Source organism: Peromyscus maniculatus, chromosome 11 (genome assembly GCF_049852395.1).
Source record: "Peromyscus maniculatus bairdii isolate BWxNUB_F1_BW_parent chromosome 11, HU_Pman_BW_mat_3.1, whole genome shotgun sequence".
Lineage (NCBI taxonomy): Eukaryota > Metazoa > Chordata > Mammalia > Rodentia > Cricetidae > Peromyscus > Peromyscus maniculatus.
Window position 1 is genome coordinate 45,670,750 of NC_134862.1, and position 18,543 is coordinate 45,689,292.

At 54.0% G+C, this 18,543-nt stretch overlaps 1 protein-coding gene across 4 annotated transcripts; it reads left to right on the forward strand.

The window, feature by feature from the left end:
* Window positions 1-463: 463 nt before the first annotated feature.
* Tmem9 (transmembrane protein 9) lies at window positions 464-18,064 on the forward strand. 4 transcript variants are annotated; one of them, XM_016000987.3, is made up of 6 exons: window positions 464-512; window positions 926-1,036; window positions 2,038-2,129; window positions 6,314-6,422; window positions 9,338-9,469; window positions 17,082-18,064. In XM_016000987.3, exons 2-6 carry the CDS (start codon window positions 956-958, stop codon window positions 17,232-17,234), a joined length of 567 nt encoding a protein of 188 aa, XP_015856473.1. In that variant the 5' UTR covers window positions 464-512; window positions 926-955; the 3' UTR covers window positions 17,235-18,064. The 4 variants fall into 4 exon arrangements, with proteins under 4 accessions (XP_015856473.1, XP_006982489.1, XP_006982490.1 ...); XM_006982427.4 differs by having other exon boundaries at window positions 926-1,027; XM_006982428.4 differs by lacking the exon at window positions 464-512 and adding an exon at window positions 538-675 and having other exon boundaries at window positions 926-1,027.
* The last annotated feature ends 479 nt before the right edge of the window (window positions 18,065-18,543 follow it).

Genomic DNA, 18,543 nt, shown 5'->3' on the forward strand with positions numbered 1-18,543 from the left:
ACAGCTCCCTCCGGCCCCTCACCTATTACCAATCCTGTTTTATTCTCCTCAGGTTGTGTCTTTGTGGGTAGGAATAGAGACTGGGCCCTTGAGTTCCCTGTTTAAAAAAAAAGTGGCTCTTTAAAAAATTTCAGACTGTGAATAAGCACAATCGCCCTTGCTCTTGTTTTTAAATCGTTATTGTTGTTATTAGCTTCATTTCTCAACGCTTTCCCTGAAGCAGGAAGATGGTATTAACACACGGTAGAACAAGGCACTCTGGGAGGAGCTGGCAGGACCCACCGGGACAGATCTTCGGTTCTCTACAGGAAAGGCAGACATTCCCTTTTCTTGCTGGGTCCTGGTAGAGAAATGCCTTCCTCTCCCTAGAGTGGGAGCCTCCGGGACCAGGCGGAGGTGGGTCTTGTTGTCTTGGCGACTAGCGAGGTTGGGCTGAGCGGCGGCTCCAGCAGCCAATAGGAGCTGGAGGGGTGGGGCCTGCTGGTCGGTGGCGGCTGCGGCGGAGCTTGCAGGTTGGTGGACCCGGCACTGGGGGAGGGGTACGGGGGTCGCGGGGACACCGGGGGCTCCCAGCCGCCCCAAATCCTTAGGCGGGGTGTGCAGTGCCCTCGGCGGCCGGAATCGGGGCTTCTCGTTGGGCCCGAGCGGCGCTACGGGGGCAGTGAAGGCAGAGAGGTGGGAGGAGAGGCGAGGGTCGGAGCGGGAGGGCCTGGTGACAGGATCTGGGGGTTCCGGGAGGCTGTAACCCCAGAAGACACCCTCTGTTAGTGCACGGGAAGCTTCTGAGAGCTGGACTTGGGAGAGGGAAAGGTTTCGAAGGCCCCAGGAATTCTGGAACTCGGCCCTCTTCCCTCATCCGGCAAAGCTGGCAGGGTTATGACCACCTTCCCTTCTTCCGACTCCATGTTTCTTTTTATCCCCCCAGGCATCTGGTCTTGCTGGCTCAGCGAGCCTGATGAGCATGAAGCTGCTGTGTTTGGTGGCGGTGGTGGGGTGCTTGCTGGTGCCCCCAGCCCAAGCCAACAAGGTGAGGGAGGTGAGCAGGCAGCACCTTGTTGCTCTAGCGCCGGGCCCGCGGGGCTTTCACGGAGGTAGCCCCGGTGCCACCCTTGCCCCTCACCCATCCGAGGGCCATACTTGGAGGACCTTACCTGGGGCAAGCTGCTGGACTTCCTAAGGGTGCAGGGAGCACAGGGTTCGGGGCAGACTGCGGAGGTTCCAGACGAAACCGGCCCCTCCGTGGAATTTCCCACCAGCAGGAAAGTTTGTTTAGAGAAGTTACCCAAGTTCTCCCTGTCTTCCTTGGCCCTAACTTAAAACAGCTGTGGTCGAATCTGCTGCTCGGTTTGGGGATAATCAAATCACATCATGTTGTAAAATGCTCCGAGCGCCAAGGCACGCGCAGATGGAGCTTCTGCATCCAGGCTGACCCAGCTTCACGCCGGACGCCCGAGACTGGTCCCCATTCCTTAGGGATAGGGGACCAGCAGCTGGGTTCAGATGGTCCGTGAGGCCCCATGGCTTTAGAGTCTGAGGATCAGGAAGACACTGAAGTGAGGTTGAGGAGCAGGGCCTGCTGCTTGGCTCTTCAAGGAACTCCTGGAGGGCGCCTTCTCCTGGTAACATCCCCCTTGCCTTTATTCACCCCTCCCCCATTCTAACCTAGGGAGTTAAGACAGAATTGGGGGGGAAATCTGGCCACCTACCCCACCAGACAGAAAATACACAAGTGTGGGCCCCAGGGTTGCCGCCTGTCACTTTGCTTACCCTCTGCTCTGCACATGCGCATACCACTCCGAGTGGCGGCCTCAGGCAACCTCTGTTTCTTGGATTCCACCAGAGAGGTTCCTATCTTGCGGACCCTGTGATGTGACAGCCTTCCTAAAGAACCAGTCCTCCGTGGCTTGGGGATGGGAAAATTCAAAAGCACACATACCTCACAGAACGAGACACAGCACTAACATTGGCTAGCCTGCCTAGAATCTGAACCCAGGTCGGGGTCGGCCCTGCCATTTACCCTTTCTGTTTTCCTTCCAGAGCTCCGAAGATATCCGGTGCAAATGCATCTGCCCCCCTTATAGAAACATCAGTGGGCACATTTACAACCAGAATGTGTCTCAGAAGGACTGGTAAGACATTGTAAATGGCTGGCCCGTGCCTGCATCACCTGGTTGAGATGACCAGGGCTTACTAGACTTCCTGTCCTAGAGATAAATGACCCGTTTCTGTGGAGAGCCTACAAAGGAATATTTTGTCCTTAGCCATTTGATAACGAAAGCCAGGTATCTTGAATTCCAGCTCAGGGGGTTGGATTTTGTTGTTTCGCTTTGAATTTAAATTGATGTGTGAAGAATGGTGGGAGAGATGTGGGAGAGGCCGGTGTATGCAGTGTGTCCCATTCGGTGCCTTATGCACAGCCCTGTTACTGTATTCTGTACTCTGTTACTGTATTACTGTTTCATAGCAACCGTCTAAGGTAAATGGAGTAGATAGTGTTCCCATTCTACAGTTTCATAGACTTAGGTCCAAACAAAGGTCTTACATGATGCGCCTTGTGTCTCTGGTCTTGAATTCATTTCTTAGCCCCTTACTTTAAAAAAAAATCACAAATAACCAAGAATTCATCCAGGTAAAGAAAACCAGTGAAAGGAAGAGTAAATACAGTTTTCTAGAAGGAGTATTTTAAGGAGCTGGAACCGTCCCTGAAAAGGGAGAGACCTGGGGACATTCAGTGGCTGTTCAAGATAGGGAGAACAGCCGCCATGCTGAGGGGAAGAGGCATCTGGGATTAGAACCAGGAAGGCTTGGGATGATCTCCTAGTGTAGAAGTAAGGCCAGCAGAAGGGAGCGCCAGGGAAACAGACCGCAGTGTGAGTGAGGGATGCATCTCCGGTTCCGGTAGTTTTAGGATGGGAAGCTTCATCCTTGAAGACGTGGGAGACACCTGGGGTAAGGTCAAGGCATTGAGTGGGTGGGTCAAGGTTGCTGCTACTCGGACATCAAGGATCACGAGGCGAGCTTTGAGAAAAGACGCAGCCCCGGCACTCTCCTGCCAAGATTTTGATTCAGCAAATATGGTGGTGTCTGTCGGAAGGGTAACCTTTGCTTGGAGTCCTTGAGGTGCCCGTGATGCTGTTGATCCATAGCACATTTGAGACCTTTCAGACTAGTAGCAGTTGGATTTCCTGCAATGCTGTCTATGTGGATGGTTGCATAGACTCTGGATCCAACCTTTCTGGACCCTAGTCTACCTTGGCCATTTGTTAATCATGTTCCAGGTTACTTAATCCCCACTGTACTTTGATTTACTTTTTAAATTGTTATATATTTATGGATGGATGGATGTGTTTGTCTACTTGTATGTCTGGTCACTATATGCATGCAGTACCTGTGGAGGCCAAAAGAGGGCATCAGATCCCTTGGATGGGGAGTTACAGGAAGTTTTGAGCAGAGGTGCTGGGATCAAACCCAGGTCCTCTGGAAGAGCAGCCAGTGCTCTTGATCACTGAGCCATCTCTCCAGCTCCCCATTGATTTCTTTTTTTTTTTTTTTTTCACATTGATTTCTTTATGAGTAAAGTATGGTAATACTTTGAGTGTGAAGTGTGTGTATGTGTTTATTTTAATTTATATAGCACTCAGAGTAATACCTGTGCATACTAAGAGCTATATAAATGTTAGCTGATATTGATAGTAATAATAATAATAATAATAATAATAATAATAATAATAATAAATTATCATCCCTTCCTAGAGGTTATGCAGTCAAATGTATGCTATAGCCCTGGAAAACGTGCTCTTCTCCTGAAGCATTAGTCTAATTCTTGTGCTTCTACTGACCTGGTGGTATGGTCCTAAAACAATGGAGGTCTGGGAGGAGCCCCAATTGCTTCCTGTCATCAGGAAAGATGCTACACTGACTTCACTTCCATCACACAGGCAGCTTCTGCTCCTGGCAAATTTTAGCAACACTGTCTTGAGATTGTAAGATGTCCTGGAAATGCAAGCTTGCTTGCCCAGAGGATGCCCAGAGCCTACACCTTTCAAGCTGCAGTTTATCCCTCCCCTTTAGAGGCAGACAGACTCAGGGGCCATCTGGTGAGCAGTCTCACACGAAGACCCCTATGTCAGAGCAGTTCCATTACAGATGTTGGGTAGCCGCCGAAGCTGGGAGGTGAGACCCCAGGATTTTAGGGCCCGACAGCACTGACCTGCCTGAGAGCCATCACGTATTTACTCAGCGCCCCCTTGGTGGCGTGGGGATTGACATGGTTCCTAGCATCTTAGTGGGAGGGCTAGAATTAGAGATCTCTTTGAGTCTTCAGGTCCTGTGTCCCATGGGTCCCCTGCTGGTGTGCAGATTGAGGCCAGCACTCAGTGTCATGGCTGTGTATATTCCTGTGTGGCTGGCATTCTGTCATCTAGTGTTGAAAGTCTGTAATCACGGGCATGTGAACAGGCCCTCTTGGTGGGTTTGTTAGATGCCGCATAGACAAGTCCCAAGGTTGACTTGATGAAGCAGGATCCTTCTACACACACAGTCTGTCAGGGAAGCACAAGCTCTGTGAGGTGTGAAACCAGAACTGCACTGAATGAGGGGGCCTGCAGACCCTTCCTCACCCACTGCCTGCCTCCTGTTTCTAATGCTACCCAAAAGGGCACGGTTCGGAAGACGCCCGTCAAGCTTCGCTTCCATAGTCAAGCAATAGACTGAAACCAGAGAGGTTGCGTGAGTTACCTGACGTCACAGTCTAAATAGAAGAATGGAGGCTTATATCCCGCTTATCTTTCTTCTTCACTTTCTTTCCCAGTCTTCCCTGTCCAGTCCCCTTCTTCGGAAAACAAGAAAGAATGTAGGGTTTCAGTGACTCTGGAGAACCAGAAAGAACAGCAATATTTCGCCTTCTTACTGCTATTCCCCATCCACTCTTGCAGCCTGTTTCTCTGGGTACCAGGGTCCCAAACTGGAGAACTAAAGATGACTACCTCCCACTACACCTTGGGCATCGAGAGGCATTCACAGTGCTCATGGTAGCCATGGAGTAGCCTTTCTGACCCAGAGCCCGTGTGGCTCAGGAAAAGGAGGACTCAGCTCCCAGGAGGCTTCATTTGCTGGAGAAGGGAGGGCGGCATTTGCTCTGGGCGGGAACGATGCAAGATTAATGTTTCCGTTTTTAGAGACAGTCTCACATAGTTCAGGACAGCCTTGAACTCAAGATCCCCTTGCCTTAGTTTCCTGAGCATGGGGATTACAGATGTGCACCGCCATGTCTGGTTCATGGTGAGCAATGGGAACAGGCCTTGTCTGTGTGCGATTCCCAGAGAAGGTGATGTGCAGGGCCTCGGGGCAGTGCCCTGAAGTACAGCACAGAGACACCTAGTCCTGCTGTAGGGGACAGAGTGTTGTAGCTGTTACCCAGAGGTGGCACCAGGACCCTCGGAGGTCTAGAGAGCCAATGGGTGCCACATACTGGACTTGAGGAGAAACGGAGGCTTTGAAAGACCTTCCGCTCTTCTGTTCACCATGCGTGTTCTTGCAGATCCATGGAGGCACCGGTTGGTTTTAAGTTGAATGTGACAGCAGTTCCATTTTGGTATGGTCACTTGGTCCTGTCACTTGGCCACCATGGGAAGGTAGTTCCAGGCAGGACCAAAGGGCTGGACTTTGCCAGAGAAAGGTCAGGAGAGCTTCAGCTGAGGTGTGCCAGCCGAAGGGAACCGAGAAGATGGATTTTAGATTCTTTTAGGAAATAAAACCCTGGGTATTCAGTGAACTTGCAGGTGAAGAAAAAGCATTGTCACAGATGACCCCTGGGTTTGACTCGACTGGCAGAAGAGGTGCTGTGAGTTCCCTGTCTGCTCCCCCATCTCGGAAGCACAGATCCCACAGCCAGTGTGCAGGACTGGGCACCAGGGGCCGGAGTGCACAGATGTGGCATTTATGGCTCCTATGGGGGGAGTCGGGTGGTGACCACAGTCATCAGTGGACCTAGAGTCCAGTCATAATAGGATGGAAGGCCTGATGAGATTCAGACTGGAGACCCATGAGTTGAGTGCCAGCTGCTGGGACAGCTGAAGCCACCAGGGCAAACAGCACAAGAGGAGAAGGCAGCTGAGGGCGGGGCTCTGGGACCATCGAGGAGTAGGGGGCTGGCACCGGCGATACACTGGACTGACTGTTGCCTGGGAAACGGGTTCTGCCCTTCCTGGGAGTGCCTCCCTATGGGCTTTCCTACCCCTTCAGCACCCTGTCACCTGCTCGCTGGACCTCACGGTAGGCGGCCGTTCGTCAGCCCTGTCTGTTTGTGTTGCAGCAACTGCCTGCATGTGGTGGAGCCCATGCCGGTGCCTGGCCACGATGTGGAAGCCTACTGCCTGCTTTGCGAGTGCAGGTACGAAGAACGGAGCACCACCACCATCAAGGTACTGCTGGGGCTGGGGGGCTGCATGCATGCGCCCCGTCCTGTGACTTTTGTTCTTTTGTTAACATTCCAAATGCTAATACGCAGATATGGGACCTCATTGCTACACCTTTAGGCAGGGGGTGAGAGACATCTAACATCCGTGCTCCTGTGTGGTGAGAACTTACAGCTGCTTGAGACTCTTATTCCCTCTAGAGAGGGGGTACCGAGTACATCTCTGGGTGCCTGAGCAGCCGGGTATGACGCACGTGCTGGGAGTAGAGGTGGGCTCCTAGGGAGCTTGCAGGTTATCCACGGTCATGTCACCCTCCTGGAGAAAGCCTCCATGACCACGCGAGGTATTGGACCTGAGACTCTAGTCTTATCTTTTTCCTGAACCTCGTCCTGGTGGACCATCTGGGTGACCTGGAGACAGAAGCGGTACATGTGGCCACCACACAGGGAATGAAGTAGGGTGCCACAAAGCCCCTGCCCATCCTTCCTTCCGCCACGAGGCAGGACTCATCAGACCTTCTCTAGAGACCACGAAGCCAACCCTCTTAAGCTTGTTCTCTGAGAAGTCGAGAAATGGCATCAGAAATCATTCACCTGAGTTCAAAGCTCCCAAATCGTCTGTGGGGCCCTTGCTTTGGAGGTGTGTTTAAAAGGAAGGTAGTCTTCACACTGCCCCTCCTACCTGCCTTCTCTGGACTATAACTTCCTATACCCCCCCCCACTACACACACATTTAGGTAGAAAATGGCTGTCTGCCCTTCTCGCGCCCCCCCACCCCCTGTGCAGATTGAACTCTGTTCACCCTCCTGCCTGGGGCAGCCTCTCCTGAACCAGCTCCCTGGTTCTGAACTTCCTTTATAGGTCTAGAGACCATCTAGATGGCCAAGACCTTCATTCAAAGCCCAGTGTCCCCTCCCTGTGTGGATGGGAAGGTGCTTCCAGCATGGACCCATATATACACACAGACTCCCAGCCCCTCCCATTCGGCTCTGTCTAGGAGCCCCACGCACGGGTGGAGTCTGCCTCCCTGCCCTACCTTGGGTGGAGGCAACAGTTCTGAGCCTTCACCCCGTGAAAGGGGCCTGAACACTGCTGCTGCTGCCCCAGTTCAGGAGGAAGGCAATCCAGCTGAGCTTGGTTTCTGACGAAGCTGCGGATCAAGCCAAAAGGTCTTACGATTCTCCATTTTCTGTGTGTATCCATGTACGTGTGGAGGCTGGGGGTAAACTTTGAGTGTCTCCCTCAATTGCTTTCTGCCTTGTCTTTTGAGACGGAACCTGGAGTCTACCAATTGAGCTGATTAGCCGGCCAGGAAGCCTTATCTCTCCCCCCAGCACTGAGCACATAGGCACACAGCACCATGTCTGGGTTTTTTTTTTTTTTTAGTGTGGGTTCTGGGGAATCAAACTCATGAGTTTGCTTTGCTGACTGAGCCGTCTTTCCAGCTCCCATAGTTGGTGGGTTTGTTTTTAAACCCCTTTTTACAGTCAGGGCCATCGCTGGGATCAGAAACCAGCAGCGACCAGGCATTTTAGGGGGTAGGAAAAGCATTTGAGGTGCAGTCAGCAAAGGCAGGTCCAAGTTTCGTCTTTGCCACGTACTAGCCTTGCGGTCCTGGGTGAATTCTGTGGCCTCATGGTTCCAGTGTGACAATCACAGCCACTCAGGCTGAGTGCAGGTGCTTCCGGGGTCTGAACCACCGAGGGATCAGCGACACGGCAGAGACCATGAGTGCTGAGTGTCATGTAGGGGCCCCACTAAGTACACACTGGGTACCCATACTTCACACTGGATTACTAGGCTTATTCAGTCTGCCCTGTAATTTTTTTCATCGATTTTTATGTCTTTAAGCCTGATGGTGGTGCCACACACCTTAATGCCAGCCCTCAGGAGGCAGAGGCAGGTGGATCTCTGTGAGTTCAAGGCCAGCCTGGTCTACAGAGTGAATTCCAGGGCAGCCAGGGCTACACAGAGAAACACTGTCTCAACAAACAAAACCCGGTCTTTATTCAGTAGGAGTACTTGTGTCACGTTTGGAGGACATAGAACAACTTCTGAGAGCCAGTTCTCTCCACCACGTAGGAGCCAGTCATCACGCTTGGTGTCAGGCGCCTTTGTCTACGGAGCCATCGTGCTGGCCTGGCTCTGGCCTTCCCATAAGACACAACTGCTCGAGCTTAGGAGGCTCCATATGTGGGAGCGGGTGAAGGAGTCATCTCAACATGGCTTCCCCACCCTCAGCCCTCAGGGTGTGAGCTCTTGCTGTCCTCCATCCCCACACGATGATGCGCTGTGCATGGACCAGCACACCTCTCAGGACACAGGCTGCCCCGTTCCCATCCTGCGAACGGGGCAGCCTGTGTCCCGAGAGGTGTGCTTTAAAGATTTACTTATTTATTGTATGAGTGCTCTATCTGCATTGTACACCTTTATGCCAGAAGAGGGCACCAGATCTCATTACAGGTGGTTGTGAGCCACCATGTGGGTGCTGGGAATTGAACTCAGGACCTCTGGAAGAGCAGTCAGTGCTCTGAACCACTGAGCCACCTCTCCAGCCTGCTCTCTGGCTTTCTCAGCTGGTCCTTGCTCCAGCCGCGGGTCTCATGACTCTCTGCTCCTGGACAGAGGCTCCTGGATAGCCAGCTGACCCTGGCTTCTCACTTCAGAGCCTCTCCGGTGTCCAGCAGCCGGCTGCTGCTTCTGTCATCTTGGTACCTGCTGGAATGTTCCTTCTCAGAGAACTGTCTTGGGCTAGCATAGAGCCTGCGGTGTGGGCCGTTTTCCCTTCCCTCTGGACCCATACCACCTCGTCGTGCCAGTGTCCAACCTGATGGTCCCCAGCAGCCGACATGGATAGGAGACTGGAAATGGGGTCCTGATCGGAATGCTGGGTCGCGGCATAAGGCTGATCTCTTCCCCTAGGTCATCATCGTCATCTACCTGTCTGTGGTAGGCGCCCTCTTACTCTACATGGCCTTCCTGATGCTGGTGGACCCCTTGATTCGAAAGCCGGATGCTTATACTGAGCAGCTGCACAATGAAGAGGAAAACGAGGTAACCATGGCCCTGGGCTGCCAGCATGCGGGTCCCTGGGCCAAAGGTAGCCCTAAAGTAGAGGTGCCCCTCCTCCCTGTCCCTGTCATCCTCAGGTCCATTTTCCTGTGCGTCACCAAGATACAGGTGGTGGCGCTGAACTTCCCCGGCACCTGGCAGGCTCAGTATGCGGTGTTGCTAGGCGGGGGCGAAGGGTGGGGGGGTGGAGGGTGATCCACCCGGGACCCGTTGCATGGAGGTACCCCAATATGCTGCCTGCTCAGGTTGGTGACAAGAGTATGAGGACTTGGAGGCGGTTGTTTGTTCTTTTGTTCAGGGCTTCTGCAAACATCTGTCTCGTGTGCTTGCTCACTTCAAAGCTTGGCCCCGGGGGGCTGGAGGCAGAGGCAGGCTCTCAGAAGCTTGAGGGGCCAGGTGGGTGGTGCCCCAGCATCGCCGTGCACAAATGCAGCATTTGGGTGTCTTAGGATAGGATAGGTGCTGGGGTGATGGTAAGCAGAGCTGGCCAGGAAGTTCAGCCAGATCAGTGAAGGCCTTAAATGCCGGACTAAAGGGTTTTGACTTTGTTTATTATAAGGAAATGGGAACCGCTGCACCAGACTGCCTACCTCCCTGTCAGGTGAGGGGCAGTGTCCCTGAGCTCTGTCCCTGCAGCCTCATTGCTGGGAGATACCACTCTCTGTCAGGGGAGTGGGGATTTGGTACAGGAACCTAGGCATGTCCAAATGAGCACACAGTGGGAATGTGCCTCAGCCATGTCAGCAGATACCTGGGAGATTTCCTTAAAGAAACCAGAAGGTGACTGGCTAGCTTAAAGAAGAAAGAAAAGCCGGGCGGTGGTGGCGCACACCTTTAATCCCAGCACTTGGGAGGCAGAGGCAGGCAGATCTTTGTGAGTTCAAGGCCAGCCTGGTCTACAGAGCGAGATCCAGGAAAAGGCGCAAAGCTACACAGAGAAACCCTGTCTTGAAAAACCAAAGAAGAAAAGAAAAAAGAAAAGATAGAACATGCCTGCTGTCTTCACTTGTTTGTAGAGAAGAGCTTGGCCCAGGGGACAGAAGCCTCCGGGTTGAAGTGGGAGATTTAACAGGACCATGTCAGGCGTGTCCTTATGCCGTTGAATGATAGAGAGGCTCCCTTTTAGTGTAGTGAGTTGTGGGTCACTAGAGGTGACCAGGCCTAGGCCAAGCTGCACCAGGCAATTAGAGTTTTAGAGGTTTTTAAGTTCTAGAGATTGGAGACAAGAAAAGGCAAGTTCAAGTCCAGAGTGAGGACGGGGAGACTCGGGTCTGTGTGAAGCTTCCCGGGTGGCAGGGTCTTGGCCTGCCCAGACCTGGAGGACAAGGACAGTCGGTAGGCACGGGGAGCGTGCCCCTCCCACCAGCCTCCAGCCTGGGTTTGGCCAAAGGTGGAGCGGAGGTGAGGGGCCTGGCCCACTGGAGGTGGGGCTGGGGAGGTGAGGGGGCTCAGGAGGTGGCGGCCCTGACAGTTGGGTGGTCTGTGCTGGAGAGGAAAGCTTGCTTGCCTACCCGGTTATTAATGTAGAGTAATAGCAGCTCTGATCGGAGAGAGCATCCCTAATAAACATGGGGCGATTAGGGGTAATGTGGTAATTGCAGTCCTGGCCGGGGAATAATTGAGAGATGCAGCCGGTGATTACACAGCTTGCGCCATGATTCCCGAGGAATGCATGGCTCTTGGGCATGGCCTTGCCGAGTCTCCCGCCATCCTAGATATGGAGCCAGGGGAAGGGCACTTTGCCGTCGCTCCGTCTGATCCTAGGCCTCTCTTCCTACAAGAGACCTAGGTGCTCCTCACTTGGAGCCTGTCTGTGGAGAGCCTTGAGGATGTGGTCAGGTCCCAGGAACAGGACCTGAATCCGAGTAGATTCTCCTGCCTGCAGGTTTGGCCTGGTGGGAAGGATTCTCTAAGAAGGATCGCTGTCTAGCCATAGAAGGGCTGCAGCCAGCTGTCGTTGGCAGACTTTTGAGCTCATGTCCCGTCTGTGGCGGACAGACAGGAGGACACCCCTAGCCTCCCACCCAAGGCTTCTAAGGGTTATATAGAACGTTTTATTTAGTTTCTTGGAGACTCTGGTCTAAAGTCAGCTTGGTCTGGTTGGTCCAATACACGGGAGTTGGTGTGGAGATGGGTGTGCAGGATTAGTTTCAGGATGAGTACCCTCAAAGTGGGCCAGAAAATACGGTATTCTCATTACATGGCATCCCTGTAACATCCCCCCGACTTCCTGTTATTCAGCAGAGTGTCCAAGCGTAGGTGCCTATGGCTCAGCAGCTCCCATAATCCTGCAGGCGGTACTGTGGTGAGATTCACTAAGACCTTTGGCCTATCCACAGGCTTCAGCCCCCAGATAGCCAAAACCAGTTGACTGGGCCAGGGCCCCAAAGGCAGGCAGTTAAGATCTGATTTGGTGGGATGATAGTCTTTGGTGAAGCTGGGTACTTTGGGAAAATCGTCTTTAAGGTCCAGTCAAGGAGGACGGACGTCTTTAGTAAAAGAGGTCTCTGTGTTAGGAGGGAGGGCTTCCTAGCAGAGAGGGACTTTGAATGCAGCTCAGAGAGAGGGCTGATGGGAGACGGAGGACTGTACCTTGTCAGGGAGGATGGTGAGCTCAGAGCTGGAAATGGCCCACGGTGCCTTCTTACAGGGCCTTGGAAAACTCTGGGCCGGGATGGTGAGGGACAGTCTATTGCCTCCACAATCAGTGCACACGAGGAAGGTCCCCATGGTCGCCTCCTGAGCGGCTACAAAGCCAGGGCATCGGCCGCGTCTCTGGGCTGATTAGTGGCCTAGACAGTGTTTTCCTAAGGAGGAAGCCTCCCCTGACCCAGAGAGATTTAACTTTCAGCTCAAGAAGAGAAAGTTGGAATGAGCCCTGAAAGGGGGGGGGGGGGTCCCTTGAAAGGTCACGTGAGTTTATATAGTGGCCTCAGAAAGAACAGTGTCTGGGCCTCAGAGTCTTCCCTTCCCCTCTCCCAGGAGCCTGGGGCTCAGGCAGAGGTGAGATTTGATAGCCGGAGTGTTTGTCAGGACTGGGGGCTCCTTGGCTCCCTCACCCCAATTCTTGTAGGTAGGAGCTCTCCTCCCAGGGGCTGGAAGCCTGGTAAAGCAAGAGAGGCGTCCCCCCACAGTGCAGCCCAGTCTGCAGAGGGAGATGAAAGCCTGCCGGGTTCCCTTTGAAAGAGCTGGCAGAAGCCTCAGTGGGCCCGGCTGCTGGGCGCTGCCTCCCCGGATTCCAGGGGCATTAGGCCTAATCCCTGGGCTCAGACGCCCTTTGAAAGGAGGAAGCCAGTATGTTTGTGGGGACAGAAACGGCAACAGAGCCGTTTTAGATGTACGGAGCTGGCCCCCTTTGAAGAGGGAGAGATGAGGGTTTCTCTGAGGCTCTAGCTGTCTCTGCCACTCGCCCCTGAGCTCTGACAGGGTCTTCAAAGTCCTCACCCCAGTGGGGGCCGTGGATCGAGTTAGTTCTGAGATCTGCGGGAGGGGGGTGTACAAGGAGGCCAGAAAACAAGGAGGATGGTGGGAACTATCAGGGACACGGAAGGCTAGAGGAAGAGAAAGCTGGGGCTTCCAGAGAATGGCGCATCTTCCTGTTCGTGGATGGTTGCACAGTGTGTGCTGAGAATTCTGCGCATGCACGCACACACACACACACACACACACACACACACACACACACACACACACACACACCCCAAGGTCTGGTGCAGACTGTTCAGATGGTCCCCTCACCTGATGATAGATTAGGAAGATGTGCCGTTCAACAGATGCTTCTGGAACATCGTGGAGCTGCACTGCACAGCACTTGAGGGTGGTCCTAGTTGGGTTCTCAGCTCTGCTGCTCAGTGTCCTTGCTGCTGACCTCAGAGTGTGTTTTCTAAACCTGGAACAGACATAGCGGCCCCTACCTCAGCGTCAGCGTTGGGCTCAGGCACTGGAGTGCTGTCGCCCGGAGAGGTGGCCTCCGGCCACAAGTCACCTGCAGCCACTTGTCTGTGAGCTAACTCTGGGCTGCCTGCTTCTTTGGTTGTCCGTATAATTTCCTCTTGGGAAAAACCAGCCAAAGACAGCCGCTACTGAATCCTCAGATGGGGAATACAGGGGTGTGTGTGTGTGTGTGTGTGTGTGTGTGTGTGTGTGTGTGTAAGTTTAAACATGGTCCCAAGCAGCCATGTGGCCTTGGGTTGCACAGGGGAGTCCTCCTTCGGAGTCTAAGTTGCTTCGTGCCCAGGATGGAGGTGACATGAACTGGTTGCCAGGGGACGAGCCTGGGTGTAAGCCCTGTGAAGTGCCTCGGAAGGAGCCTGGTCTATAGAAGTGTATGCTTGTCAGGGTCACATTGGTCTGGTTACCTGGGGACCTCTAGGGAATCATCCATATCCATGCACCACTGTGGGAGGGGCTACACACACACACACACACACACACACACACACACACACACACACACACACACACACACACACACACACACCCTAACTGTCCCCTGCCTGCCTGCATTCCTTAGACCCAGCCCCGAAGGGAGAAGGGCTGGAGGTGATGACTTCCTTGCCCCCACCCCCCACCCCCCACCCCTCCGCCCACTTGCCAGCTCTACTGCTAAACACGCAGGAGTGAGGCCCTCCTTGGGTCTCCTTCAGAACAGATGTGGATGCTCAAATACCTTTGAATGAGACTCTTAGCCGTGGGGACACGGAGCCTCTCAGCAGCAGCTTTCTCCCACTTGGGAGCTGTCTGCCGGGACTTGGTTTGAGCACTCACAGGTGGAGCCGTGGTGATGCGGTGAGTTGTGACACGCTCCCTTAATGCCCTGCTCTGGCTCTCTCCTGGCTCCCATTTCCTCAGACAACCCAAGAGCAGAGCTGCTGGCCTTCCACCTGCTCCAGACAACCCTGTCCCGGCTTCACATCCAGGCTCTCATTTGCCAGAGCCTGCCAGAGCGACACTGGTCCTAGGAATGGGTGGAAAGCAGCTCCTCGGGACCCCAAAGCTGGTTTGGGGACCTGGTTGGCCAGCTGCTTCCCAGGCAAGGTGGTCCTTCGGTGCCCACTCTAACCCCACGTCCATGCTAAGACCAATCTGAGCCAAGCTGTGTTCTTTTTTTTTTTTTTTTTTTTTTTTTTTTTTTGGTTTTTCGAGACAGGGTTTCTCTGTGTTGCTTTGCGCCTTTCCTGGAACTCGCTTTGGAGACCAGACCAGGCTGGCCTCGAACTCACAGAGATCCGCCTGGCTCTGCCTCCCAAGTGCTGGGATTAAAGGCGTGCGCCACCACCGCCCAGCCCAAGCTGTGTTCTTACGGGCCACTCAGGCAGCGTGGGCAGCCTGGGGAGGAGCTGAGCAGAAAGTGTCAGCCATGGTGATCATTCAGAGGCAGCTCCCCTGACAAAATTCCGCCTGCTTTAACCCCTGCCCCTGCCCCATTTGCTGGTGGGTCCCCCCACATGCTGGTGGATCCATGAACCAGGCTTTGAGACGCCTCACCCTGAACTTGAATGTTTCCCATCTCCAGATGCTGACCAAGTGTCCGCATTCCTTGTGTCATTGAGACCACTTCAGTGTCCATCTTGTTTGTAGAGAGCTTGGTTCTGAGAGGTGACTCACCTAAGGTCACGTATCTGGTAGGGGTCAAAGTCGGGTTTGTTCCGGTCAGCACAGAGAGAAGGCCGCTTGAGACCCCATTCTGTGCTTGCCTGTTCACTTGACACGTGAGCCTCTCTCTGTCACGCACACCCACTAGTCACACTGTGGTGTTCAAGCACATTAGGTCACGAAAGGGATTTTGTGAGGCATGACTAGGATTTTTGTTGGGGTTTGCTTTTTGGTTTTGGCATGTTGCTAGAAATTGTACCTACAACCTCGTGCATGCTCAGCCAGCGCTTTATTTACTACCGAGACCCATCCCTAGCTCTAAACATGGCTTATCCTGGGACAGCGTCTCACTAAGTTGTTCCTCCTGGCCTTAGACTTGCTATCCTCCCGCGTCCGCTTCCTAGGTAACTGGGATTACAGGCCTGGACCTCACCTGGCCTGCCAGTGATGCCCCACTCAGGGTCTTGGACAGGGGTGCCCAGGGGACTGTCTCTAGGTCACCTTAGAAACAAGCGAGCTCAAGACAAATTGCCCAGCACTGTGCTCCAGGGATAACTTTGCACCATCCACCTCTCCCTCTGCACTGCCGGCTCCTCCGCACCTCCCCGCTCCGCCCCGCTCTCCAGCCTGGCACCCGTGTGGCGACAGAAGCTCTGCCAGCTCGGGGCATTAGAAGCAAAGTTGCATTTACGGGGCGGCTCTGGGCTTAGAGGGGTGCACTAATCCTTTAAGAGAGATGTGGCAGGAGATGAGAGGCGGGGAGAGCTGCAGAGGAAATCCCCATGGGCTGTGGGCCTGGCCCTCGGCTCCAGTTCTCCCCCAAAGATCAGCTTCAGGTCCTGCAGGAAATGCATGGGTTCTGGAGTCTCAGAGGCCGAGGGGTACTAATTAAGGGAGGGCTGACGACAGGAGGGAAGGGGGTCTGAGCGCAAAGGGGAAGGGGGACAGGGAGGCAGGCTACGGGAGCAGGGTGCCCAGCGCGCCGTGCTCACCGCGGCCCCGGAAAGGCAATGCTGGCCTTAGCTCCAGATTTCCACCCCTGCCAGACTGAATGATGACCCATCTTCTCTTTCCCAGGGGGGGCAAGCTTGGAGTGTGTGTGTGTGTGTGTGTGTGTGTGTGAAGCTTGTGTGTGTATATGTGTGAAGCTTGCTATGTGTGTGTATGTGTATGTGTGAAACTTGGTGTGTGTGTGTATGTGTCTGTGTATATGTATGTGTGAAGCTTGGGGTGTGTGTGTGTGTGTGTGTGTGTGTGTGTGTGTGTGTGTGTGTGTCTCTGTGTGTGTGTGTCTCTGTGTGTGTGTGTCTCTGTGTGTGTGTGAAGCTTGTGTGTGTATATGTGTGAAGCTTGCTATGTGTGTGTATGTGTCTGTGTGAAACTTGGTGTGTGTGTGTGTGTGTGTGTGTGTGTATATATGTATGTGTGAAGCTTGGGGTGTGTGTGTGTGTGTGTGTGTGTGTGTGTGTGTATGTGTCCATCCATCCGTCCAGCTGCCCTCTCCAAGAGGTCCTGCAGCTGTGATCTGTGCTGACTCCTTAACAGGCCCCCTCCCCTACCTTGAAAAGAGGGAACCATCTCAGGGTACCAACCCTGGTCCCTGGCCTTCCTGTTGTCCCCTGGACAGGAGCACAGGGAAGGGAGGCACACAGCCTAGTACCAGCCCTGTGCACGTGGGTACATAGCCTTGAAATCCATACCCAGTACTTCTCCTGAGTCTTAGGAGTGAGCCTGTGGGGTTTAGGATGCTTCTTACACTTGAGCCAGCTCTGCCCCCTGGTCCTTCTGACTCTTGAAGACTCGAGAGTTTTTCTGGCCAGGCACACTGTTGAGGTCCTGCAGGTGACAAGGCAAGACCCCCGGGAAGCCCACAGCACTTGGAGAATTCAGACTCGAGCAGTACTCCCAGGGCACTTGCTTCCACACCAGCCTTTAAAGATCCAGGGCCCTGGCCCGTCCAGCCTCATGCCCAATCCCTTCCTTCCTCTTTCCAATGCAGGACGCACGCTCCGTGGCAGCAGGAGCTACGTCCATTGGAGGAGCCCGAGCAAACACTGTCCTGGAGCGCGTGGAAGGCGCCCAGCAGCGATGGAAGCTGCAGGTGCAGGAGCAGAGGAAGACGGTCTTCGATCGACACAAGATGCTCAGTTAGATGGCCGGCATGGTTGCATCAGGACCCAGCCCATGGCTGCCAGCTCCTGGGGCTGGACGGAGCCAGCGGCCAGTTCCCTTCCCTCAATGGAGTCTTCCCTTCCAAAGCCCGTGGCATTTATCCTCCTCCTCCCTCTCTGGAAGTGTCCTCGACTGTTATAACTAGGGAGTGTGGTTGGGTCGCTGGTCTCTAGCATCTCTGTAGGTCTTTGGGGTAGAGGGGAGGGGAGGCAAGGCAGAAGGGAACAGAGACATTTGCGGTGGCCACAAGACTGGGTGGAATTCGTCCCTCCTTATTCCATCTTCTCCGCTCCTCCCAGCTCCGAATCTTGGGGGATCTTTCTGCCCTTGGGGAGATGGAGCTGTGTCATCTGTGGGTACCCAGCACTGAGCCTGTGCTCCAGGATGCTTTCCACATCCTCCAGTGCTAGCTTAGCTCCCACTTGGCCTGGCCCCAGCCTCAGGAACTGTTCTGGTGCCACTGAGCCCATGGCGGCCTCCAGAACCCACCTGGAAGCCTCCTCCCCCTCTCCTCAGCTCCTGGTCCACCAATGCATGGCAGTGCCCCGGTATGCCAGCATACTCAGCGGCTGTCACCTCACTCCCATCTCAGCCATGCAGCCTCCCATCTCTCCCCAGTGACTGCACCTGCTGAGCCATAAAGTTGGACCATCCGGGGAGCTGAGCATCAGAGGACTTGAATGCCATGACTCCTGTTCGCCAAGGATGGCCACTTGTCCCTGAATTTCATTGTACCATGCATGGAGAGAAATGTTTGTCTTTCTGTTGTCTGTAAATCAAGGAAGCCATTAAATTGTTTTATTTCTCAAATGTTCCAGATTTCAAGGAAGAACACTGTCCTAGGTGGGTTCAGACAGAGGCAAAGCTTGGCAAAGCCAGGGTAGACTCTGTCGCCTGCTAGAGTACTTGCCTGGGCACCTGCACACCACAAGAAGTTGTGTTTGCTTCACCTTTGAAACGTCACAGCGCCTGCCCGATGACACTCTCGTACCCTACTGGCACATTAAAGGGTGTTCCTTGCAAAATGTCCCCCAGCGAAACCCAGACAGGGGAAGGACTAAGAGGGTGGTCAAGAGGAGGGTGCCCTAGCAGGAAGAGTCGGCGGCTTCCAGAGTGGCCGCTCTGCAGAGCCCAGTGCTGGTCAGCTCAGCCCTGAATGTGCACGGTGGGGGGGTGTCAAAGACTGAAGCCCGAGGGCGGCACCTGTGAGGAGCAGTCTGTTGGAGTCGCTGTCCTTCGGGGTTGTCCCTGTGCATGGAAGATGTCTGTGAAGCCTTTGGCTCTCTGTG